The sequence below is a fragment of the Pungitius pungitius genome, chromosome 18 (assembly GCF_949316345.1).
Source record: "Pungitius pungitius chromosome 18, fPunPun2.1, whole genome shotgun sequence".
NCBI classification, from domain to species: domain Eukaryota; kingdom Metazoa; phylum Chordata; class Actinopteri; order Perciformes; family Gasterosteidae; genus Pungitius; species Pungitius pungitius.
The window spans coordinates 8,796,675-8,818,350 of NC_084917.1; the positions used below are offsets into that span (position 1 = coordinate 8,796,675).

Sequence of the window (21,676 nt, forward strand, 5' to 3'; positions counted from 1 at the left end):
TTACTTTATTTGAGAATTAACATTGAGATAATCAAAAGTTTTAATTTAATCCGTGATTTAGTCTAGTAATTGTGCCTTATTGTTTGACATATCTTCCATGTGTGAATATGTAATCCTAACAATACTGTAAAACTAAGCAGATTCAATTATCAAACCTACAATGTTTTCAATTTAAAACACTTATAAATCTATGCAACTAGTTCCATAAAACATGGCATTCTTGAAGTGTAAAAAGGTCATGCTGTTTCTTTTCATGTCAAACCTTTTTATTGTGCATTGGCAGTTTATTTAGCTTTCGATTCCAGTCCAACTTGACATGACTAGATGAAGTCATTACCCACAGTATTTTATAATCACTTGTTTCACGCCGGTCTGAGGAAGTTCAAAGTGTGTGGTGTTACCTGTAATGACAACTTGCATCAGCAACACTTTCTCCATTAGAGAAGCTGGAACTTTTTCAAATCCTTTATTACAGTGTAAAATGACATCAAACATCAAAAAAACACTTTTTTAAAAATCAAATCCTGTTACATGGTGCCCTCCTTTAGAGTGGAACAATATGGGTGTTCATATCGATGACCTCCGTCTGCTCTGTTGGGTTGAATTCAAAGGAATCGCCGTGTCTTGAGCAAAACAGTAATTTAACTTCCCAAACTGTTACTATTATACTATTCTTTGGGGTTTGTTAAATAGTGCTGGGATTATCGGTACTTTGGTGTGATTCATTGCTCTTTAATACGGTGGCTAAAGCATGTGCGCATACATAAATGCAGTGTCTCAGAGTATTTTTATTTCTCAATGCTGCTAATTGGTCCGAGATTTTTTTGTGCAAGCTGTAGTGTTGTTACCATTAAACCAGGCCTCTAGGTTGGAGTAAACCTTCCGCTGAGGTAAACTGTCGTACTGTGAGCAGATCTTACACAGTCTCTCCTTCCAGTCTGTGTAAAGCTTTACTTTCCAGTGTTGTTTCCAGGTAAAATATCCATTGTAGCGCTTCTTGTCCTCTGCAAGCCCTTGTAGATACTTTCCCAAGTCTTCTACGGATGCAAACTCATCGACATGGATGAAAGAATTAGGTGGCGCCACGGCTTTGTAGTCGTCTAATGGCGGTCCCAGGACGACAGGCACAGCCCCGCCTTGCAACCCATTCCTCCACAGCTTCTCTGTGACATAATCTTTGGCGACTGAGTTTTCCATAGCCAAATAGAAGTAGCAGCGAGATATTGCAGGTAAGAGGGCTTTAGAGGGGAGGGGTCTCTTCGTCCAGCGGCCGTATACCTTTACAGGAACCGTGCCCTTGAGCTCCTTGTACACCTTGCTCCTCCTGTGATGGCTATTGTAGTTGCTGACCACCCAACAGACCAGGAAGCTCTTATTCAGAGGGACTTCTTCAACCGGATGTCCTCCCGCCTCCTTTGGCAGCAGCTCGCCGTAGGGGATTGTGACATCAGCGTCTCTCTTGTAGGTGATGGTCATGTTAAAGATATTTTCATACTGGCACAAGTTTCCGTTGTGCACGGGGGCTTCCAGGGACATCCAGGCCCACCTCTGGCCCTGTGGCCGTGTGAGGTTAAGGGGCAGCTTCTGGTGTCCCAGCAGCAGCTCCCTGCTGTGGAACACCACCACATCGGCTGAGGGGAACAAGGAGCGCTGGTCCACCAGTGTACAGCCAGGGATGCCGTAGAGGTCCGAGCACACGTCACCCCTCAGGCTGAATGACCTACCAAAGGGCCAGTACCACAGCAGGATCGTGATGTTTCTGCGGTCGTAGGAGGTGGTTGGATTCATGGCTTTCAGTGCCTGGAATACCCTCGGCCACCCGTTGAAAAGACACAGCGATAAAACGCAGAGGAGGGAGAGGAGGAGGAGCATCTTCATTGAGCGGAGTACAGTCCTCTTGCACAGCCCTCTTACACAGTCCTGTCACAACAGGAATAAAGAAAGCAATGAGGTTTACGCTTTTTGGATTTCTTCAGGTCTAAGCTTGTTCCTGTACATATCACATGCCATTACATTCAATTGTTTTGCTACATTTTTTGCTTGATTATGAAATTTGGATTTACCCCAAAATACACCATTATCCATTTATTTGTTAAAATTAATGAATCAGAAAATCATTACAGGAAGTCAATGTAACGCTCCCTTTTTAAAAACGCCCAGGTGGAGTTGGGGTTAAAGCACTGACAACGTTGCCATAGTCCTGTCATTCACCAATCTCTACACTAATTTCCTGTCCTCACGGTACCGTCAACAAATATAAATTGCACCCAAAATGTGCTAATTCTTTTTTATTTTGCATATATGGAAAACAATGACCAATTCTGAACTTATACCCACAATTTAAGAATATCTTTTGTCCAAACCCCATTCAAACATAATCTAGTTCTATTAACAAATACAGCATATTCAAGAAAGACTCCAACGTGGTTTTGAAGTTTGAAGAGTATTTTTAAGAGTAAGAGTAGAGTATTTTTCAACCAGTAAATATGCACTAAAATGAGCTACCATCTAAACGCGAGATTGGCAGGGTGTGGCAGTCATTGCTGTAAGAGAGAAAACACATTTTTTGTCCAAGCCACAGGTTTTTTTCAAGTCTCTGTGGAGATCCATTTCTAATTGACCAACATAAATAATGATTGTAACGTGGACTCACCGTTAAATACTTCAGATCAGAGACCATGGTAGATTTCTTCTGAATAACCATGACTCAGGACTAACTGTATCAGCTTTTTTTCTATAAGAAAAGGAAAGGGCATTGGGAAAAAGTTAGAAATGTAAATTTGCATCCAATACAACAGTTCTTTTCCCTTGAACAGCATAATATTACCTGTCAGCGGAGAGGAGAGATTAAGACTGACAGCCTCCAGCTATGATGGGTTACTTTTACAATCATCATTTTTTTCAAAATATGTGAACAGGATGTGGTGAACGATTTATCATGGTGGTGGCACTGTTTGCCTTACATGGCAATTGCTCAGCGTTTTTAGCCGCAATAGGCACACCAATTTACCCTGAACATATTCACCCATAGTCCACTACTATGCTGTCAGCTTAGACAATTTGTATTTCTTGCCATTGTGAAAACACACAAGAATATATGAAAACAACACATTTTAGAATGCCAGGCTAAATTGATCAGAGTGATTTGGGGCAAAGTGAAACCCCCAGCTTCCTCCTCTAACCTGATCGAAACTCCACCCTGCTCAGTCAGCATCGATGCCCATCTTGGTTGCTGCGGGTAGAAACATGACGGCGATGCTGACAAACCCAAAACGCAGTCTCGTTGGCAACTCGAGAAAAAAAAACACACCGATCACATCAGAAGGTCTTTGACAAATGTGCCCAAGTGTGCGCTTACAAGAAAAGAGGAAGCACAAAAAGACCCAAGGGTTACACAAGGGTGAGCGTGCACACGGGTGAGCGTGCTCACTTGGTGAGTCATTCACGTAGCGAATAAAATAAAATAGTATGTTGCATTTATTGACCACACGTATGACTTTGCACATGGCTCGTCCTCTCCTCACCCACTAACTGCGGGCTGTCCAGCTCCAGACACACACAGCGCAGAGCGGGCTTTCCCCACCAGCTCGTTGAGCTTGTTGGCATCTCGGGACCTGATGCCCAGCACACCACAGCAAGAAAGAGGGCCCTGAATATTTCACAGACTGGTTGAATGCCTTGAGCAGTTTCAACCTCCTCCCGAGGAGGAACAGCCCTTTCCTGTAGAGGGCGGCAGCGTCAACGTGTCCAGTCCAGTTAATTAATGCACTTGTAGAACTCAACCTACTTCTGCACCCTGAACGAAAACAGGGGCAGGGGGACTTCAACCTCTTTAGTCCTGCTGATATTTAGCTTCTTTTGTATAAATATCTAGTGCAAAATGTGGACTCAAGCGCGGAGACGAGTGAAGTTAAACAGATTTATTATTCACGAATGAAAAGAGGAAGCCAGGTCTGGCAAGGCGGGTTGGATGGGGCTGAGGTTGCACAGGGGAGATGGCAAGTAGGCCCGCCTCGCAGGAAGGCAGAGGATACTTTCGGCAGGAGTAGAAAAGAAGCCGTTAGGTATGTAAGACCAATGCTGACACTGGTGGATCTTTCACTGCATTGCTGGTGTGGTTCGGGGCAGGGGAAACAGCTTGGCAGCAAACAGGAAGCCAGGAGTCGTTGGAGAAGCCACTCCCACGTACATAGACGAAGAGAGACAGAGGGGAGGACTGTGGGTGACTGTTTTCAAAATAAATTAAAGTGGTTTTTTTTCGTCTCTCTTTCAATCTTTAGGGTCCTCGCTACGACCAGTTGTATGTAAGGACGTGCAGATGGACTCCCATTCATGGAGGGAGATCTCCGCAAACGTGGGTTTCCTGGTGGTGGGGTGTATGTGGACAAGAAGACCACGTAAATAAACAAACTTCCACACACAAAGACGCCATTCTATAGGTCGTCTTGGACAAAAACGTTTCTCCACCTATTGTTCTGGCGGTGAAATGCTTTGCAACACGTGCAACCCTTTCAGAACCATGAATTTAAAACCATCGTTCGTCAACGAAACTGCGCGTAAAGACGCAGCTGCAGTTTCAGAACCAGGCCAGAGCCGTTAGCTGCACTTTGTGGTGTAAGATGAGGACGGCTGATGAGCTGAAGTACTTTATACGCCCTGAAACGCGAAGATTTTGGCGCTTGAACTTCTGTCATGAGGAAAGAACACACAAGAAAAATTAAGAGAATTCTTTTAACAAGGAAAAGAGTCTGTCTTTGACACATTTGATCATCCTAGAAGCACTTTGTATTGATAAAGGAATTATTCATGAAACAACCACTACTCTTAACTGTGGCCAAATACTATATACAGTCATTTGCCTCTCAAAAGGCCAAAGTGGGGTATTGACCAAAGTCCAAAATACCTCAGTTCTCACATTTGGCCCCTGTCGAGTCAATTACAGTTGTAAGAGCAGGGTCAGGAATCAAATGGGTTCTCTACTGTTCTCAGCTATCATCAGGTCGTACTATATACACAGCGGGTGAAATAAGTTTTGAACACGTCACCATTTTTCTCAGTAAATGTTTTTTTTACAAAAGAGCTACTGACATGAAATTTTCACCAGATGTTGGTAACAACCCAGTAATACATATATACAAAGAAACCAAAACAAAGAAGTTCAGAAATAAAGTCATGTGTAATAATGTCAAATGACACAGGGAAAAAGTATTGAACATGCTTGATGATATTTATTCAATACTTTTATTCAAGCCTTTGTTGGTAATGACAGCTTCAAGACGTCTGCTGTATAGAGAGTCACATGCTTTGCTCTGGTGGGATTTTGGCGCATTCTTCCACACAATTAACCTTCAAATGAAGGTTCCGTGGGACTCTTGATCTTCAGTTCTTTCAATAAATTTTCAATGGGATTTAAGTCAGGTGATTGGCTGGGCCATTCTAGCAGCTTTATTATCTTTCTTTGAAACCAGTTTCCATGACTGTGTGTTTGTGCTCATTTCCTTGCATAAATGTCCACCCTTGTTTCATCATCATCATCATCTAGTAGATGGCAGCAGATTTCTGTCAAGAATGTCTCTCTAAATTTGTCCATCCACCCTTCCTTCAATCATGTGAAGTTTGCCAGTGCCATTTGCTGGAAAGCATTCCCACACCATGATGTTCCCACCTCCAAACTTCACTGTTGGTATGTTGTTCTTAGGGTGATGTGCAGTGCCATTTCTCCTCAAAACATAGTGTGTATTATGGAATTCAAACAGTTCAATTTTGCTCATCTGACCACGCTAGGAAGTACACACTCCGACCTTCCCCCCTCACCCTGTCTGACTCCCCCTTCACCAGTGTGGATTCCTTCCGTTTCCTGGGCTCCATCATCACCCAGGACCTCAAGTGGGGGCTGAACATCAGTGATTGGCTGCAATCTGCAGTCTCTCCAGGACTTGTTCACTTCCAGGAACTTGAAGTGGGCTAGAAAGATTGTAGCCGACCCCTCCCAGCCCGGACATAAACTGTTTGTGCGCCTTCCATCGGGCAGGAGGCTGAGCCCGGTTCCCCTCCCTGACTCTCACTCCATGTACATACACTTTGTCACTTTCACTTGTCACTTTGTTTAGTTGGTGCACTTTATCTTGATTTTTTATTTGATCTTTATCTCTTAACTTACTAACCCATTGCTTTAGCGTACTAACCCAAAGCATATATTTAATTTTTTTTTGCATTAATGTACAAAATGACTTAATCAAAAGTGATATTTGAATAAACTGCCTGGCCAAAAGAAGTCACCACAAAAAAAAGGTCACACACTAATATTTTGTTGGACCTCCTTATGCTTTGATTACAGCACGCGTTTGCTGTGGCATTGTTTTGATGAACTTCTGTAATGGCACAGACATCTTTTCCACGACCACGGGATGCGTCTTTCGACATGAGAAGCAACTCTTCGGCTTCTGCTTCTTCTTATGGTGCGTATACCGCCACCTAATTTACATTGTGTAAAGGGATTTATCGCAGGGCTAGACTAGCATCATCAGCATAGAGCAGAACATCAGTGTTATTCTCATTTTTATTAACCAGTAGGGTTTCCTCTGAGATCTCTGTTGTACATTCACAGCTTTCCAAGTCAGGGTTACAACGTCTACTGACCTGCTGAGTTCTTTCTTTTAGGGGATTCCAATCATTCTGCTTATATTTGACCTGCTGGTATACGATTTCAATGTATGGGATACAGGAAGGAACTGTTGAGTGTAAATCTGGTCCGTCTTTTTGATCAAATAGTACAGTTACTTTCCACACTTCATCCTGTACTCTAGCATTCAAAGATGCATCATCAGCCTTACTCTTTTTGACATCCGTCTCTACAGGCTCATCACCACGACTTCCTGAACTTTGCCTAACTTTTGACTTTTTCCCAACTTCTTCCCATAACATTTCATCACCATCTTCCCCAAAAGTCAATAAACAACGGCCTGAGTCTTCAGCCATGATTGGCTTTATATTCACCTGACAGCCGGTTTGATTTTACCGTCTGGTGTTCACCGCTTCCGTCCAAACTTTGGCCCTTTTGATGCACAAGGAGCAACTCATTGCAGCAGTTGGGGTTAAATAACTTGTTGCCAGCTGAAAAACTATTGCCTATGCAGTAATTATCCAATAGGAGGCTCGTACCTATTTGCTTGGTTTAATCCAGGTGGTGACTTTTTTTTGGCCAGGCAGTGTCTAAATAGCAACGGTTTTGATTTCATGCCAAGAAAGGCAGGTGTGGGTCAAGCACATTCCAGCAGAAATCGCTTTTCTAAAATTTCCCTGATGGGCGGCCATTTCCAACTCATTCATGAAAGTGGGAAATTTCAAATTCTTTTGTTAGTGGGGCAAATGTTTTGGTCAGTGTTTTCATAGACACATAAAATGTAATTGACATGTAAATTTAGTGAATCTTTAACACATTTGAAAAATCCAATGACATCTATTCATGTGTTCATGATAACTGAATGGGTCAATTAACGCAGAGCTTCTTCCCAGAAGCCCTTTGTATTGATACACGAATAAACTACCACTCATTACTATGGCCAAATACTATATTCAGTCATTTGCCTCTCAAAAGGCTAAAGTGGACAAATTATTGAGATCTCCCTGATGGGCGGCCATTTCCAACTCATTCATGAAAGTGGGCAGTTACAAACTCTTTTGTTAGTGGCTGGGAGTGGAACATTTTTTAGTCAGTACTAACTTTGTTTTCTAAATAATCCTGTACTTCTGGAAACCATGGTTTGATTGAGTTAACTCACACTGCATCTTACAGATCACATGCAGGCCTTCGCAGAGATACTAAGATTGGCGTGTTTAAGCCAGATCAGCAGAATTTGGTGCCTTTTCTTTTGTGCATTTAAATAGGTAAAATAAGTTGTTAAAAAGTCAAGAAAGACATGTTTGGTATCTTTGAAAAGGCCTGAATCTTAACCTTACAATGCTGTTTGTCTTTAGTTAATCAGATAAAACATTTTGTTAATTTACAGAAAATCATCAACTAATCTCAGGCACTCCCCCCTAAAGGGTCCACCCCCTAATCTTTGAGTGCCCCATTAAAGTTTAGCCAATCACAAAGGTGTGCTGTAAGAGAGCTCCGTACAGTATAAATACTGGAGGCAGAACTCACAAAGATTCACAGTGTTTTGCTGACTTTAACTAGTTTGCTTCTTTTTCCTGATCTTTTGAGAGAGCTGATTTTTTGATAATGGCTTCGAAACTTAGAGTGAGGTAAGAATTGTTTGTCTCATTGATGTTCCCTTCAGTAAATCTTCCTTGAGTTTTTTTTAAATATTTGGTGGTTAATTTCTTTCAATTTGTCATTATAGGACTGCGGTTCCCCATGTGGTCCACTGCATGAGATGCAAAAAGCCACAGGAGAACATCTCTGTCCATCTTGCACGGGTGTGTATGAAACACGACACGCCAGAAGAAAGGTGGGCTGAGGTGCAAAACATGAAGTTCGCCAGCCGGCTGTTTACTCGCAGATGCAGAGTTTGGGACTACAAGGACCTGTGTAAGATCGTCACACACAAACCCAGCCGGCTATTGCTGCTGAAGGAGTTGCGTGAACGAGACTGCTTGGTGGAAAACGATCCAGAAGATGCTGATACGGACGTAGACGATGCCACTATTTCCCCCTCAACAATTGCAGCGTCGCCCTCTGAGACAGATTCCATGTCTTGCTGTTCTTCTAATGAAGATGCAGAGTCAAGTGATCCAACATGGCAAAAGTAAGTAACCCATTTACTGGCGGTGTTAACAGACGTGTGGTCCTGCTGTGTGAGGAGAAGCTTTCATGTACTCTAAATATATCTTTTTACAGAGGTCTTCCTGCTGTGACTACATCTGTGCGGATCAAAATGAAAAAGGCTGGCCTGTATAGCAAGTTCTCCAGCGATGAAAAGCTCCTTATGGACTTTAAAAAGTACTTGATGGATGACTTGAATATCAACAACAGCCAACAAGAGGTAAGATGTCGGGACATTGATTTCAAACGTTAGTTTATTGTCAAGATGCCAATGCTGATCTTTATTTCTCGTCGTTCCCCTTCAAAGGTTGACAATGTATCCCGTTTCCTGCGCTACGTGCAGCCGACTGGGGACGTGGTTACTCTGGACTTTCTAACCAAGAGTACAAAGACCAAAGGCTTCCTCAATGGTCTAAAAAGTGCTGAGCTGAGTGCAGCGACAATATTCAATTACATTAAAAACATTCTACGGTTTGTGGAATACCTGAAAACTAGGTCGGATCTGGATGTCTCCAACTTTAATTTGCAACACAAATGCCAGGCTTTCAGAGATCTGGTTAAGACCCTGAGAAAGGCCTTCGCCAAGACCCACTCCAGGGAGGTGCTCGCTACAAGGTTATTTTTAGATTTTAATACTCATGAATTGATTTGATGGTTACTCCAACAATCAGTGTGATGCATTTACACAAGTGACTGTGTTTTTTCTGTTTTTGACATGCAGACACATACAGTTTGTGGATGGCAAACGCAGCCTTGCAGTGTGCCAGAAGATTTTGCGAGTTGCTAAAAACGACTTCCTTAACACATTTCGGAAGTGTGTCTCCGGGAAGGATCTCGATAAGATCTCTGAACATGAAAAGATAACTTATAGATACTACTGTGAAGCGATCTTGGTACTTGGTCTATTTCAGCGACCAGGAGCAGTGGAAAGAATGACTGTGAGTATTCTGTATTTTAACAGCTTGAAGGAGTCCCTCTGATGTGCTGCAAGGGATATATGGACATCATAACAGGAATTGTATTTTCTTTAATTTACAGGTGCACGAGTGGATCGATCGGAAGCAATGTAATAAAAGCTTTGTGATTGGTGCGTGTGATCACAAAACGGACACATCACCGCTTCTTACATTTGCCATCTCACAAGAGGAGGAGGCTGTAAGTTCTAGAGCATATCATATTTATATTGATCTTTAGTATGATACAATGTATATATTGCAGTCTTTTCCTGTAAAGTAACTGTGCCTCTTGTTCCCACAGTGGTTTCAAGCATACTACGAGTACATTCGCCCCGGATACTTGGATGCCTCTCATCCCTGTGATACATTTTTCATATCCTCGACGGGCACACAAGTCTACAGCGTGACGAGTGACCTCTATCGTCTGCATACGAGGCATGTGGCTAATTCAATCCATGTGCTGATGTGTGAATGCTCTCACCAACTTTATGTACCATATTAACAGAAACAATCCCATCAATGTTACTGTGTCCAAGTACTAATGTCATCTTTCCTTACTGCAGCTACAAGGTGGATAATACAACCAGCCAGGAGGTCAGAAGGGTTGTTGTGACAGAGGCAGATTCAACCTTTACGGCCAGCCAGATGGAGGGTGTGGCCCGTTTCATGGCTCACACCACTGTCATGTCACAAAAATACTACGGGAAGCTCACGGCAGACGATGTTGTGGAGACATCTGCACTGCTCGCACAATTGGCCGAGTAAGTTTCTTTATCGTCAATGGACATTTGACACCAGAATAACATTTGAGAGTTGCTACCACGCTGTCTGAATTTGTAATCACTTCATTCCTTACAAGCCTTAATTGTCGCCTCATCTATTCCACACAAAGAGCCAGCCAGTCGGACGAGACTTTTCCTCAAGAAGCAAAGCGGTTTGACGAGTTTACCACTTTATTTCCTGTGACGATTGATGGCATGCCACCATCGAAGAAGAAGAGAACTGATGCTGGGTTTGCCAGCAACCGCACCTTCTATGATAAGTGGCGAGCAGAGCAGTATGTCAAGCGAGGAAAACATCTGCTTTGTAAGTAATCTAATGAATACAACTCACAAAAAAAGAACTTAAACCCAGCAATTAGCAATGAGTTTGACAAATGACTTGCATGACTGAATATTTTTGTATTTTTTCCATCAGCACATTTCAAAACTTGCAAGCCGTTGCCGGAGAAGGTGTCCAGGTGTATTGAGAAGGAAGGGTGGAAGACCAACCATCCCACAGTAGAGAACGTTTTAAGAATGTGGAAGCCAGCATCGAGAGAAAATTCTGCGAGTGATCAGCATGTCCTCAGAAGCATGGCTACACAGACCTGGAAAGGAGTTTCTATCAAAGAGGAATACTGACAAAGCTGAAGACTTTCCTCCCGTCGGCAGTTGGCTCACAAAGCCTGACATACCGTCGATGGCCAAACCTTTACTGCCACCCAGATACTGAGACGATTGGCAGATGAAGGAACCATTCCTGCAAAAAGTCAGACCAGAGGCCACTGGCCAGGGGCTGGAACTGCAGTGTTTGGATTAGTAAGCTGACCATTGCAGACAGGAGCAGCAGAAATGGGTTCTGGGCTTTCTGATTTCACTCAGAGCGAGTGAACTGTTCCAGTGATGAAGAAAGGCCTGCATGATGCCCAATCCTTACATCATCTGCCTCTAACAACATTTCCTCCAAAACAACTATGGGAACTAACTATTCACAATCAATAACATGGATAGGATGGATATGTTTTCATTCATATTTTGTCTACATAGACTGTGTTTATTTCTTGAATAGTGTGGATGACGTTTGATTGTTTAGTGTTAACAGGTTTTTTGTCCATTCCTTGTATATGAAACATATTATGGCAATAAACATTTGATTCTGATTTTACTGACGCCTTTTCGACGTTTTTTTTTGTGAACTCTGGAAATCCATGTAACTTTACCACTGTTTGTATAATTTTAGTGTAACTGGTTTACAAAGATGAAGAATCGCTCTCAGAAGAGGAAAAACCCAAAGAACAAAAATTAACTATAAAATAAATACTAGACACAAGATAACCTGATTAAATGAACTGGATGTCACAACTTCAACATGTGGCAGAGGGATAAACTTGATTTGAACTGAAACTATCCAACATTACCAAATGCCAAAAGAGGGTGGCAGAAAGCCCTCTCTAATGAGTGCCAAGAATGATCTTTTCAATAATAATCGTTTGTCACATGACAAAGAATTTCCATGCAAATTCAGTTAAGTTTTGCAATTGCAACCATTACATTACATTACATGTCATTTAGCTGACGCTTTTATCCAAAGCGACGTACAATAAGTGCATTTCCACATAGATACAAACTCAGAAAACAAGTAACAAGAAAGTACATTTTTCATCAAATAAGCAGTTACAAAACATGTTGTAGAAAACCAATCAATATCAGTTAATTATTCACCCGTCCCCTCATTCATCTGTAAATATCATACAAATGAGTGTCTACTACCTGTAATACCATAAGTCGGAAGAGAAAGATCCCTCCTCTGACGCTCTCCTTACGTTTTCTTCCCTTTTCATTTTTTGGGGAGATTTTCCTGTGCCGATGTGAGGGTTTTTGGAACAGAGGATGTTGCATGTGTACAGACTGTAAAGCCCTCTGAAGCAATTGTGTAATTTACGATTTTAAAAGCTCTCTCCATCTTCCACTACCGTCTCGGTCTCTCTGATTGTTCTTATTGCCACTATTCAGAGGGTTTAACCTGCTGCCATTAGACTACCACTAGATGTCAGAGTTCATTCAGAAAATACTATTTGTATGGTTATTTTTTGCTCAACTTATTATTTTATTATATTATTTTTTTGTTCTGTTTTCAACAAAAAGTGCTATTGAAACTGAAATTCATGAAAACATAAATATTTTCCTAATCAACATGGAACTCGACCCCCCCTCTGGGGCTCCTAAAGCAGTGGTTCTCAACTGCTCTGGCTCCGGGACCCACCATCACCCCATGTTGGCAAGCCGCGACCCAAATCGATTGGTCAACGGGGGGTGGGGGGTGCTAGCGGTGTCGACGGGGGGGGTGCTAGTGGTTGTCTTTGCGGCGCCAACTGAAAACATGAACGGACGAGCCGGCGAAAAATCCACAAATGCGTTTTTGGACCTGTCTGTAGCCAATCAGATGTCTCCCTCATTTCAACCAATCATAGCTTAAGGCCGCCCTGTTCCGTTTAGCGCTTTTTATTCAAAACGAAAAGGGACGATAGGACCCTGATTTGGGTACGTGGTCCATGTACCTTTTGAACTCGTGTGGCTTAATCTGTCAAAACTCATAACTTACAAATAAATTGGCCTGCCCTGACCAAAAATGTAACATATGTAAGCATAATATTTGAAGACTAGGGGGCGCTGCAGTCAATCGTAGAAAATCTGCCTCTTTGGCCTATTTTCATGATTATTTTAGAGTTATTTTAGAGAGTAAAAAGCTGAACTCCTTCCGAGATTAAGCCCGAGTCTGTTCAAATTTGGCCAGTGTGATCTTGAGACCTTGGCCTTTAAAAATTGCCTAACACTTATATATATATATATATATAATTATATTAAACCACGTCAGGTGGTGCTTTGGCAAAATACCACAAATGAGGTTTTAGTTTGGTAATGAATGATCTAATTCCCTCCACACTCCTCACAAATGAATCAGATCCCTCTCACATGATGTCTTTTGAGACAAGACTCAAGACCTGTGAAAGATAAAGTTTGCAAAGCGGCATTCCTGGCATCGCTCCAAACGGTCGACGACGACTGACTCCCGGACGCTTTGTCCGACGGCCTCAGGAGATCTTGGCTGCGTGTTCCAGCCAGTGCCCCGACATGCGGAGTAGTGGGGACCCGTCCATCGCTGCTTGCAGCTTTCATTTCTTCTTTTTTTGCTTGGTCTTTGTCAGCAATAATGCTTCCTCGGGGTGTTGCAGGAGGACTTTTAAACGGAGAAACCATGTTCAGATAAAGGGAACGAGCGTGTTGAATGCAGAGTGCTGTTGTTTGCACTGCGTCGACTGTCACTGATCCAATAGCTCTAGACTGCGTAAGGGGGAACTGGGGGCTGCTTATCAAAACATCAAGCTTTGGGAAAAGCCTCAGCTGTCATTCCATGCAAGGTTTTGTGTACAAGATTTGGCGCCAATATGTTGCCTCTGATTAACATTGGTAGACTTTCTGATGAGTGGAATGCAGAACTTAAGTAAAAAGTATTTCCAGACACTGATTTCAGGTGTATACTGCTGGCAGTGCAATAGAATAGGCCATTAATCAATAAGATAATTGTTTTTTTCCTTTCCATCATCCCGTTATTCAGTTCTTGACAGGCTTTAGTAACATTCTGTGTTATGTTATGTGTTTGCTGTTGCTGCTGTGATTGGAGTCAGACTATGTGCAGCTTTCATTGTTGTTACAACACCAAAGCAACTGATCTAAGCTGAGCCAGATTTCTTTTAGGAAATCGGGTTTCCCTTGTCTAAGCTAAATTCAGACTGAGAGTAAATGTACTCTCAAATGTATCCATGATTACCTTTACCTCGTTTACCTCGCTGTAGCAGCTCTGTTCTATATGTTGGCAAATTTGAAATAGTGAAGAAAAAAGCATTTGCTGCAACAGAGTTTGTTTATTTTTGGGGGACTTTTCTCTTATCTTGTCTTTTTGTCACCTGAATACATTGACACTTGGTCTTGGGTCTGAATGAAGTGTGTGTTACGACGCCTTACAGCCTGTTAGTGTCTAGACAGGAAGTTAGCCAATTCAGAGTTGTATTTATTAAATAACACAATACAGCAGTGTTTGTGGCGGACTCAGCTGGAGGAGACTTGAACTCTGTCTTTCCAAATAAATATGTGATACCAGATTGATGCTTCTAAAAACCGATTAAATCTAACAAACTTTCTAAAATCTAAATCTAAAAAGACTTTTGACAAGGCAGTCACAAATAAACATAGCTTCGCATTAAAGGTTAAATGTCATATAATGGGTACATTGTTTAATGATTTTTCATGCTTTCACTTTGTTGGGGAAATACTTGGTTGTTGTTGTAATGCATTTTAGTTTTAGTTTTGGTTGTACTTTGCACAGTAATTAGCCTTATTATGCTTTTAGCTTTAGAGTTTAAGGTTGGTTAAGGTTAAGGACGTGGTAAATAAGTTGAATAAGTTGAAAAAGAAATATAATGTTCTTTGAAGCTGCTCATAAAAAATTGAAGTGAATTGTTGAATTTACACAGTACAAAGAAACACGTTGTATCCTCACACTCGTTCTTTATGTTTTGTAAATAAATATGTTGATGATGGAGTGCTTTTGAGCACATGATACCTGTATTATAGGAGTCTTTAGCACGACTGTGAGTGGCAGATTTACTTGCGTACAATGATCAGTCGGCTTTTGGTTTTGTTCCTTTCGGTAGTTGAGTAAGTAAGTACAGATCTCTATTTTGACAGTGCTAAACAGCAACTACCTTCTTGACCTCATTAAATCTGTGACTCCAATTTGTGGATTCCACAGCGCACAGTCATAAGCAACTGCCACCACACCCTCTTGATTTCCTTTCCTCTATCTAGTGACATGGCATGACATATCTCCACCAATGTGTTTATTTCTGTTATGGGAGGTATAAGTCACTGTTCTCGGCGTGCTACACTATATCCTTTTATGTCCACTTGCTTCGAGGGTGTTTCTGCATCCTCGCTCATATCAGTGAAATCTTGTGAATACCTGCTACCCTTTTCTGCCTGTCATTAAAGGCAGATTGACAACTGATAGTAGGCTGCACCTGATAAAGGAAAAACACAGCAAGTTAAGAGTAAAATGGGCAACAAGCAGGAGACACCAAACTACAAAAACACCATTGATATCTCGGATTAAGAGAGAGATATATGATGTAGTTAGGTACGCTATTTTATGGAGTGAATCTTTTTTTCTTGTGAAACCGTAGCAATACATCCAAAGACTTCAAAAATAGTCCTCTCTGAGTGTGAAGATTTTTCAAATTCTTTCTGACAAGATATGCAAATGAACTATTTGGCCCAAGTATGTGAACAGATACTTGTGTGTACTTTTGTTGTTCATAGTTTCATTTTTTTTTTTCCAATGTAGGAAATATTTTTTAGTAATGTATGTTGCATTTTTTTTAATACAATTCTATATATATATATATATATATATATATATATATATATATATATAATTCAATTTTTGTGTTAACAGTTTGTTTCAACATGACAATTCTTACATAGGTCCTTTACGACATCTTTTTCTAGAGCTTGGTGTGGAAAAAACTTTGTGGACTGTACGGAGCTCAGACCTCAACCCAGTCCAAAAAATTTGAGGATAAATCCATTTTTCCGCCTATAGCTTCATTGCACAACATTGGTGACCGGCCACATCGATGGCACTGAGGCTGAATTAGAGAAAAACTGAAGTCAGGCTTGAATTATCTTGTTGACGGCCAGAATACCAAAGAGCAGAGGTTTGTGTAGCAGCTTTTAAATGCTAAGATGTTCAGTAACATCTTTTTGTAATGTTCACACATAATCCCCTCAACCCATAGAGTGACTTGATTTATAGCCAGTTGTTACAATCAATGTAAATCAACATTTTAAGCAGAGAAACAGAAATAGATAGGGGGTAAAGTGGACAGATTGAGAAAATCATGGATTGAGAGACGAAGACTTCTTTCAGAATATGCCGGAAGGCTGACAGGCTGAAAGGGGAGATCCAGATCGGCTGGTCCGACTGGAAAAGCCACAGAGGGAGGGTGTGGTCTGCCACGGAGAGGATGCCAGGTGTGGTAAAAGACAAACAAAAAACAGAAGAGAAGGAAGGGGGAAATACTGGAATAAAAAACCAAAGAGTAAAAGCAGTTTTCTTGGGTCCGTCGCTGACTGTGAGTACAGACTTCAGTAACACATGCAATGCCTATACAAACTTTGAAAGTGTGACTTAAGTGTGTATGAGTAAAAGAATGAAAAAATGTATAACTACACAGTGTTGTAGTGGCAATTTCACAGTGAAAGATTTTCTTTTTGAATGAACATTTGTTTGCATTGACAGGGACTGAAACGAGACCATTGTGTGGATCCATTACTAATAAGGGGACATCAGGACTACGAAACAGCAAGGAGTAAAGATGTCGGAGGTCCCTAATATTGAACTCTTTGTCAAGGTAAGACCTATAATAGTGATGTGTGTGTTTCAAAAATACTGCTTGAACTCTACTGTCTACTGTCTGATGTCTACTTGAATTGTGTACTTTTACTTATGTTTAACAGCAAACATTTAAACATTTGAACGTTATTTGAACTAATTCAGAATTTTTAGTTTTTAATCCTAAACCGCTGTATCTTGGTAGCAAAAGAAAAGCAGACAAAAATAGATAAAAGAAAGTTCATTTCTGCTTTGATATTGTTTTTCCTTAATTGCTTTATAACTAAATGCAGCTTTATCCACCTGGTCCTATTCTTGGAAAGTATTAGAGCGACTTCAGGATAATAGAAACTAAAAAGAGGCCTGTCCAGTTTGGAAATCTTTGTTCTGCATTTGCATCCACAAACGCCTGACTCAACAATATCAGATTGTGGTAGAAACTGTGTAATACAAAGGAGACACTATCTAAATACTGGGTCATTTAACTCACTGTTTAAATTCCTCAGTGGTTGGTTTGAACTGTCGGAGAAGGCTTGACATGAACGTATGCGCAGGCACTCGCAATGTGGTTGGAGACATTACACCCATGATGCTGAAACCAACCCAGTGTTGTCCTATTTCAGAAACAAGATGACTTTTAACATCAGATGTTCATGATGTTTTAACATCAGAGTTTATGCAAAGCCATGAGTGTGCTCATAATGTTTTGTCTTTGTGTCTGTCAGGCCAGTGTTGATGCTGACAGTGTGGGGAACTGTCCTTTTTCTCAAAGACTCTTCATGATTCTTTGGTTAAAAGGCATCAAATTTCGCCTCACCACTGTGGACATGAAGAGGTAAGAAAAAATCCTTTTCCCGAAGTGAAATGTCTTGTTCGTCTTGTTTTTGAGACATGTGTAATGTGATGAACTGCAACACAAAGTCTGAACGCATCTGTGGCATTTGCATTGAAGCATGTCTTTTACGTTTTTATCTTATTGTTCACAACAAATATGTTTCTATGTAACAACAGTAACACTTAATGGGGGCATTAAAAAGGTGATATAGGTTCATAGAAAATTAACTATTTTTGAGTGTTGAGCACATTTTACTGCACTTATTTATATATATTATATATTTCATTCCTCTATCTAGAGTGAAGGCTCTGCAGGTGGACTGCTTGGTAATGTTATTTGAAGCTGTGGTTATGGCAGGTGTATAACTAACTTGTAGAAGGCCCTAATTAGCATGTCTACCTTCCTGGTAATCTGCTTATGCGTGCTACCATTTGGTATTAGCAGAATCTTTCACCAGACAGCTGTGAGTACCCACGAGGCGTATGTTTACGAACACAATAAAGATTTTATGGGAGTGGTTTGGCGAGAGATATGAGCGAATGTCTGACAGTTTTGCAGACTTGGCGACATCGTCTGTAGATTTAGTGACTTTGCACGCTGATTCAATCTGGCGTACTCTGTGTCTTTGTTTCAAACCATATAGATTTAATCTCAGACCAACAATAATGAATAGGAATACTAATGCTACCACATTCATTACTATTATTATTATACATATAATGAATGATAAGCATGATACTAATAATCAAGAGGATTTGGAAGTTGAAAGTTAGTACAAATTGTCAAAATATCAATAAGATATAATTGTTAAACGCTTCTTGAGGAAATTAAATGACAGAATGTAAGTATGTAAAGGAAATCAGAGAAAGTGAGCTCTTTATCCCTTCTGTAATCCACATTTATTTTGTATGATCATCTTTGGTGAGCTCAACCTGTTTGTTGTCTGTGGCTGTATTGCAGGGCACCCGATGTGCTGAAGGCTCTGGCTCCGGGCTCTCAGCCTCCGTTCCTCCTCTACAACGATGAGGTCAAAACAGACACTAACAAGATTGAGGAGTTCCTGGAAGAGAAGTTAGCTCCACCAGAGTGAGTAGACCATAGAGTGTTTTCTGTCAATCATTTTTCTCAAAGACGCAATAAATCTGTCCTTTCATTATTGCACTGACACACCATCATCCCGATGGCAGGTATCCAAAGTTGGGCTGCCGATACAAAGAGTCCATCGGTGCCGGAGAAGACATCTTCCGGAATTTCTCAGGATATGTAAAAAATCCTAATCCTGCATTAAATGACAGTAAGGGTATTAGTTGGATGTTTAAAAAAATAAATGTACTGTTCCTGTTTAAGATGTAACCACATAAGGGAGACTTGGAGGATAAAAAAAACCCTTTTACTCTCTTAGGGATAGAGAAAAAATTTCTTTCCACTCTGGTTAAGCTGAACATGTACCTGGAGACTCCTCTCCCCTATGAGCTGGACCAGAAGCCAAACGCCACGGAGTCTTCACGCCTCTACCTGGACGGTGACACCCTCACCTTGGCAGACTGCAACTTGCTGCCCAAACTCAACATTGTCAAGGTGGGAAGAATTACACAGTATAAAAGCTTCCTTTCCATCATTGGGATGGAGATTCACAAATGTTGTATCTAATGGATAAGGTTGAATTATAAAAAATGAGCTGTTCCTCGTGTTATTTTGCAAATAATACAATCCTAAAATGGGTCTCCCGGCAGGTGGTGTGCAAGCAGTACCGCGACTTTGCCATCCCGAAAGAGCTGAAAGGTCTGACACGTTACCTGAGTAATGCCTACAAAAAAGATGAGTTTCGTTACACCTGCCCAAAGGACTCAGAGATCCTCATGGCCTACCAATCGGTCGCTAAGTACCTAAACAAATAACAGATCAAGAGGAAGAGAGAAAGCAGTGTAAGTGATAACCAACAAGCATAGAGAGAGAAATGTGGAAAACCACAGAGAAAAGTTAACAAACTGTAGGGGAGAAATGGGTTTATTGTGAATTGTGCATCATCAAAATCTTTCAACAGTTATTCTTACATTAAATTGAAGCTTAAGGCGTTGGCATGAAATGTGTATCCCTCCCATTTACCATCCTTAATGTAACAAAAAGGTGATTAACTACCAAAGACATGCTGACACATTGTGACAACCAACCACATGACGAGGATGGTTGTCACATACTGTGGAGTTTATTGTCACAATAATATTACAATGGTTAAACCTTAAAAAGAAGCCAAGAAGGGAGGAGGAAGAAACATGGACAGTAATCACATCTTTATGGCAGCATTAACAACAACATTAAGAACAAAACAAATATTCCTCACAATAACAGCCTACTCTACTGGGGCTAACTCATTTACTACCTGAGTTACAGTGAAGGCAAATGTATGGTCTGCACACTCCTCCTAAGCAGAGCTTGTGCGCCCACTTTAACACAGCAGTTAAATTGGGGTCCCATGTGACAAAGAGAATATGAAATAACCCACACTGAAATTTCTTGCTAATATCAAGGTGAACATCCAACTAACAACTACTTAGACAAATAAAACTACTGCTTTCCCTGCACCCTTTATAAGGAAACAAAGTGTTTTGTTATAAACCCATTGTGTAAGAGTCTAGAAGACAAATACTGAGGAGGGGAAAATAATCTATTTGACATAAAGAAAACCAAAAGTCCTCTCACCTTGACTTTAGCCGCCTTACTCCATAGAAGACTACGCAAGCTGTAATTCCAATTCCTGACAATTCCATACCAACATTTGAGAAAAGGCGCCTTTTGGTGGCGAGATATAATGAATGTGACAAGCATCCCCGTTCTCCCCTACAGGATTTATCTTTGATTTGTGGCTGGATGGGAGTCTGTATAGTGAAAGCTTATTGGTGTTTAATGTCATGCTAAATAATTTCCATTCATACCATGTATTTTTTGTTTTCAATTGGGTTTTAATTTGCCAACTGCTTCTTCAAAGCTACTTACAGCTTGTATGTGTTGCATACTCTGGCTGTACCGCTATAGATTGCATATTTAACCCTAGTAAGAGTACAAAAGCAGTGTAAATCCCTGAGATTGTTTATATTGTATCGTGTTGTGCATGCATATTTTGTGTCCAAGCAAATGCATGATGTTGATTGCAATTTATTGATGACATTAAATCATGTGTGACTTTAGATTACGTATCTAATGTTTAAAAAATGACTACTGTACATAAGGCCTGCCTAGAAGCTATTCTTAGCCTTCAAAGTGCCTTCAAATGGTACGTTCTTGAACAAACAAGAAACATTTTTTCTCTTCCTGAAAATGAGTTAACATCTTTAATCATTTATCTCACTCCATCCCGTTTTACCATTTTGAGTGTGTAAATGACACAATGAATGAATATACAGTACCAGTTTGGTTGGTACTGTATCTCAGTATAGACTCAGCTACATTTAACATTGACATAAATCGAATCTAAGTGAATTACATGAGCAAAAACAAAAACAACGTACATGTAAATGTCAGTAAGGGTGCAATATGATGTGTGTAAGAATAGTAAGTAAGGAATGCAATAAAAAGCTTTTAAAATTACATTTAGTATATATTGTACATTCATTAGATTACCACTGATGTATTATTTAACATATGACCAGCATATAAATGTTGTAACAGTTCAAGGCGTTTTTAATTTGAACTACTTATTGTACTGTTGTGTAATTTATTTACTGAAAAACCATGCATCACATGACTAATGAACGTGGCTCTTTTAAAACTTTTAACCTTCAAAGTAACTCAGCCTAATAATTGTAGTGGAATAAAAAATACTTTATTTTCCCCTTAAAATAAGGATGAAATAGCAAATGTGAATACTAAAGTAAAGTGCAACACCTTAAGCATTGTACTTTAAAG

General features: G+C 40.6%; 2 protein-coding genes and 1 long non-coding RNA gene across 3 annotated transcripts; 2 read left to right on the plus strand and 1 right to left on the minus strand.

Annotated features, from left to right (window-relative positions):
* Positions 1-95: 95 nt before the first annotated feature.
* fut7 (fucosyltransferase 7 (alpha (1,3) fucosyltransferase)) lies at positions 96-3,311 on the minus strand. The gene is made up of 3 exons (XM_037485584.2): positions 3,183-3,311; positions 2,654-2,734; positions 96-1,920 (listed from the first exon to the last, which is right to left on the minus strand). Exons 2-3 carry the CDS (start codon positions 2,702-2,704, stop codon positions 805-807), a joined length of 1,167 nt encoding a protein of 388 aa, XP_037341481.2. The 5' UTR covers positions 2,705-2,734; positions 3,183-3,311; the 3' UTR covers positions 96-804.
* Positions 3,312-9,570: 6,259 nt separating this feature from the next.
* On the plus strand, positions 9,571-10,063 carry LOC119226189 (uncharacterized). Its single transcript, XR_005121247.2, has 3 exons — positions 9,571-9,708; positions 9,809-9,925; positions 10,028-10,063. It is a non-coding gene; the product is annotated as an uncharacterized LOC119226189 (long non-coding RNA).
* A 6,504-nt stretch (positions 10,064-16,567) lies between these two features.
* On the plus strand, positions 16,568-21,329 carry clic3 (chloride intracellular channel 3). Its single transcript, XM_037485592.2, has 7 exons — positions 16,568-16,678; positions 16,846-16,957; positions 17,664-17,773; positions 18,734-18,859; positions 18,961-19,067; positions 19,176-19,351; positions 19,507-21,329. The coding sequence occupies exons 2-7, from the start codon at positions 16,922-16,924 to the stop codon at positions 19,669-19,671; spliced, it is 720 nt and encodes a 239-aa protein (XP_037341489.1). The 5' UTR covers positions 16,568-16,678; positions 16,846-16,921; the 3' UTR covers positions 19,672-21,329.
* The last annotated feature ends 347 nt before the right edge of the window (positions 21,330-21,676 follow it).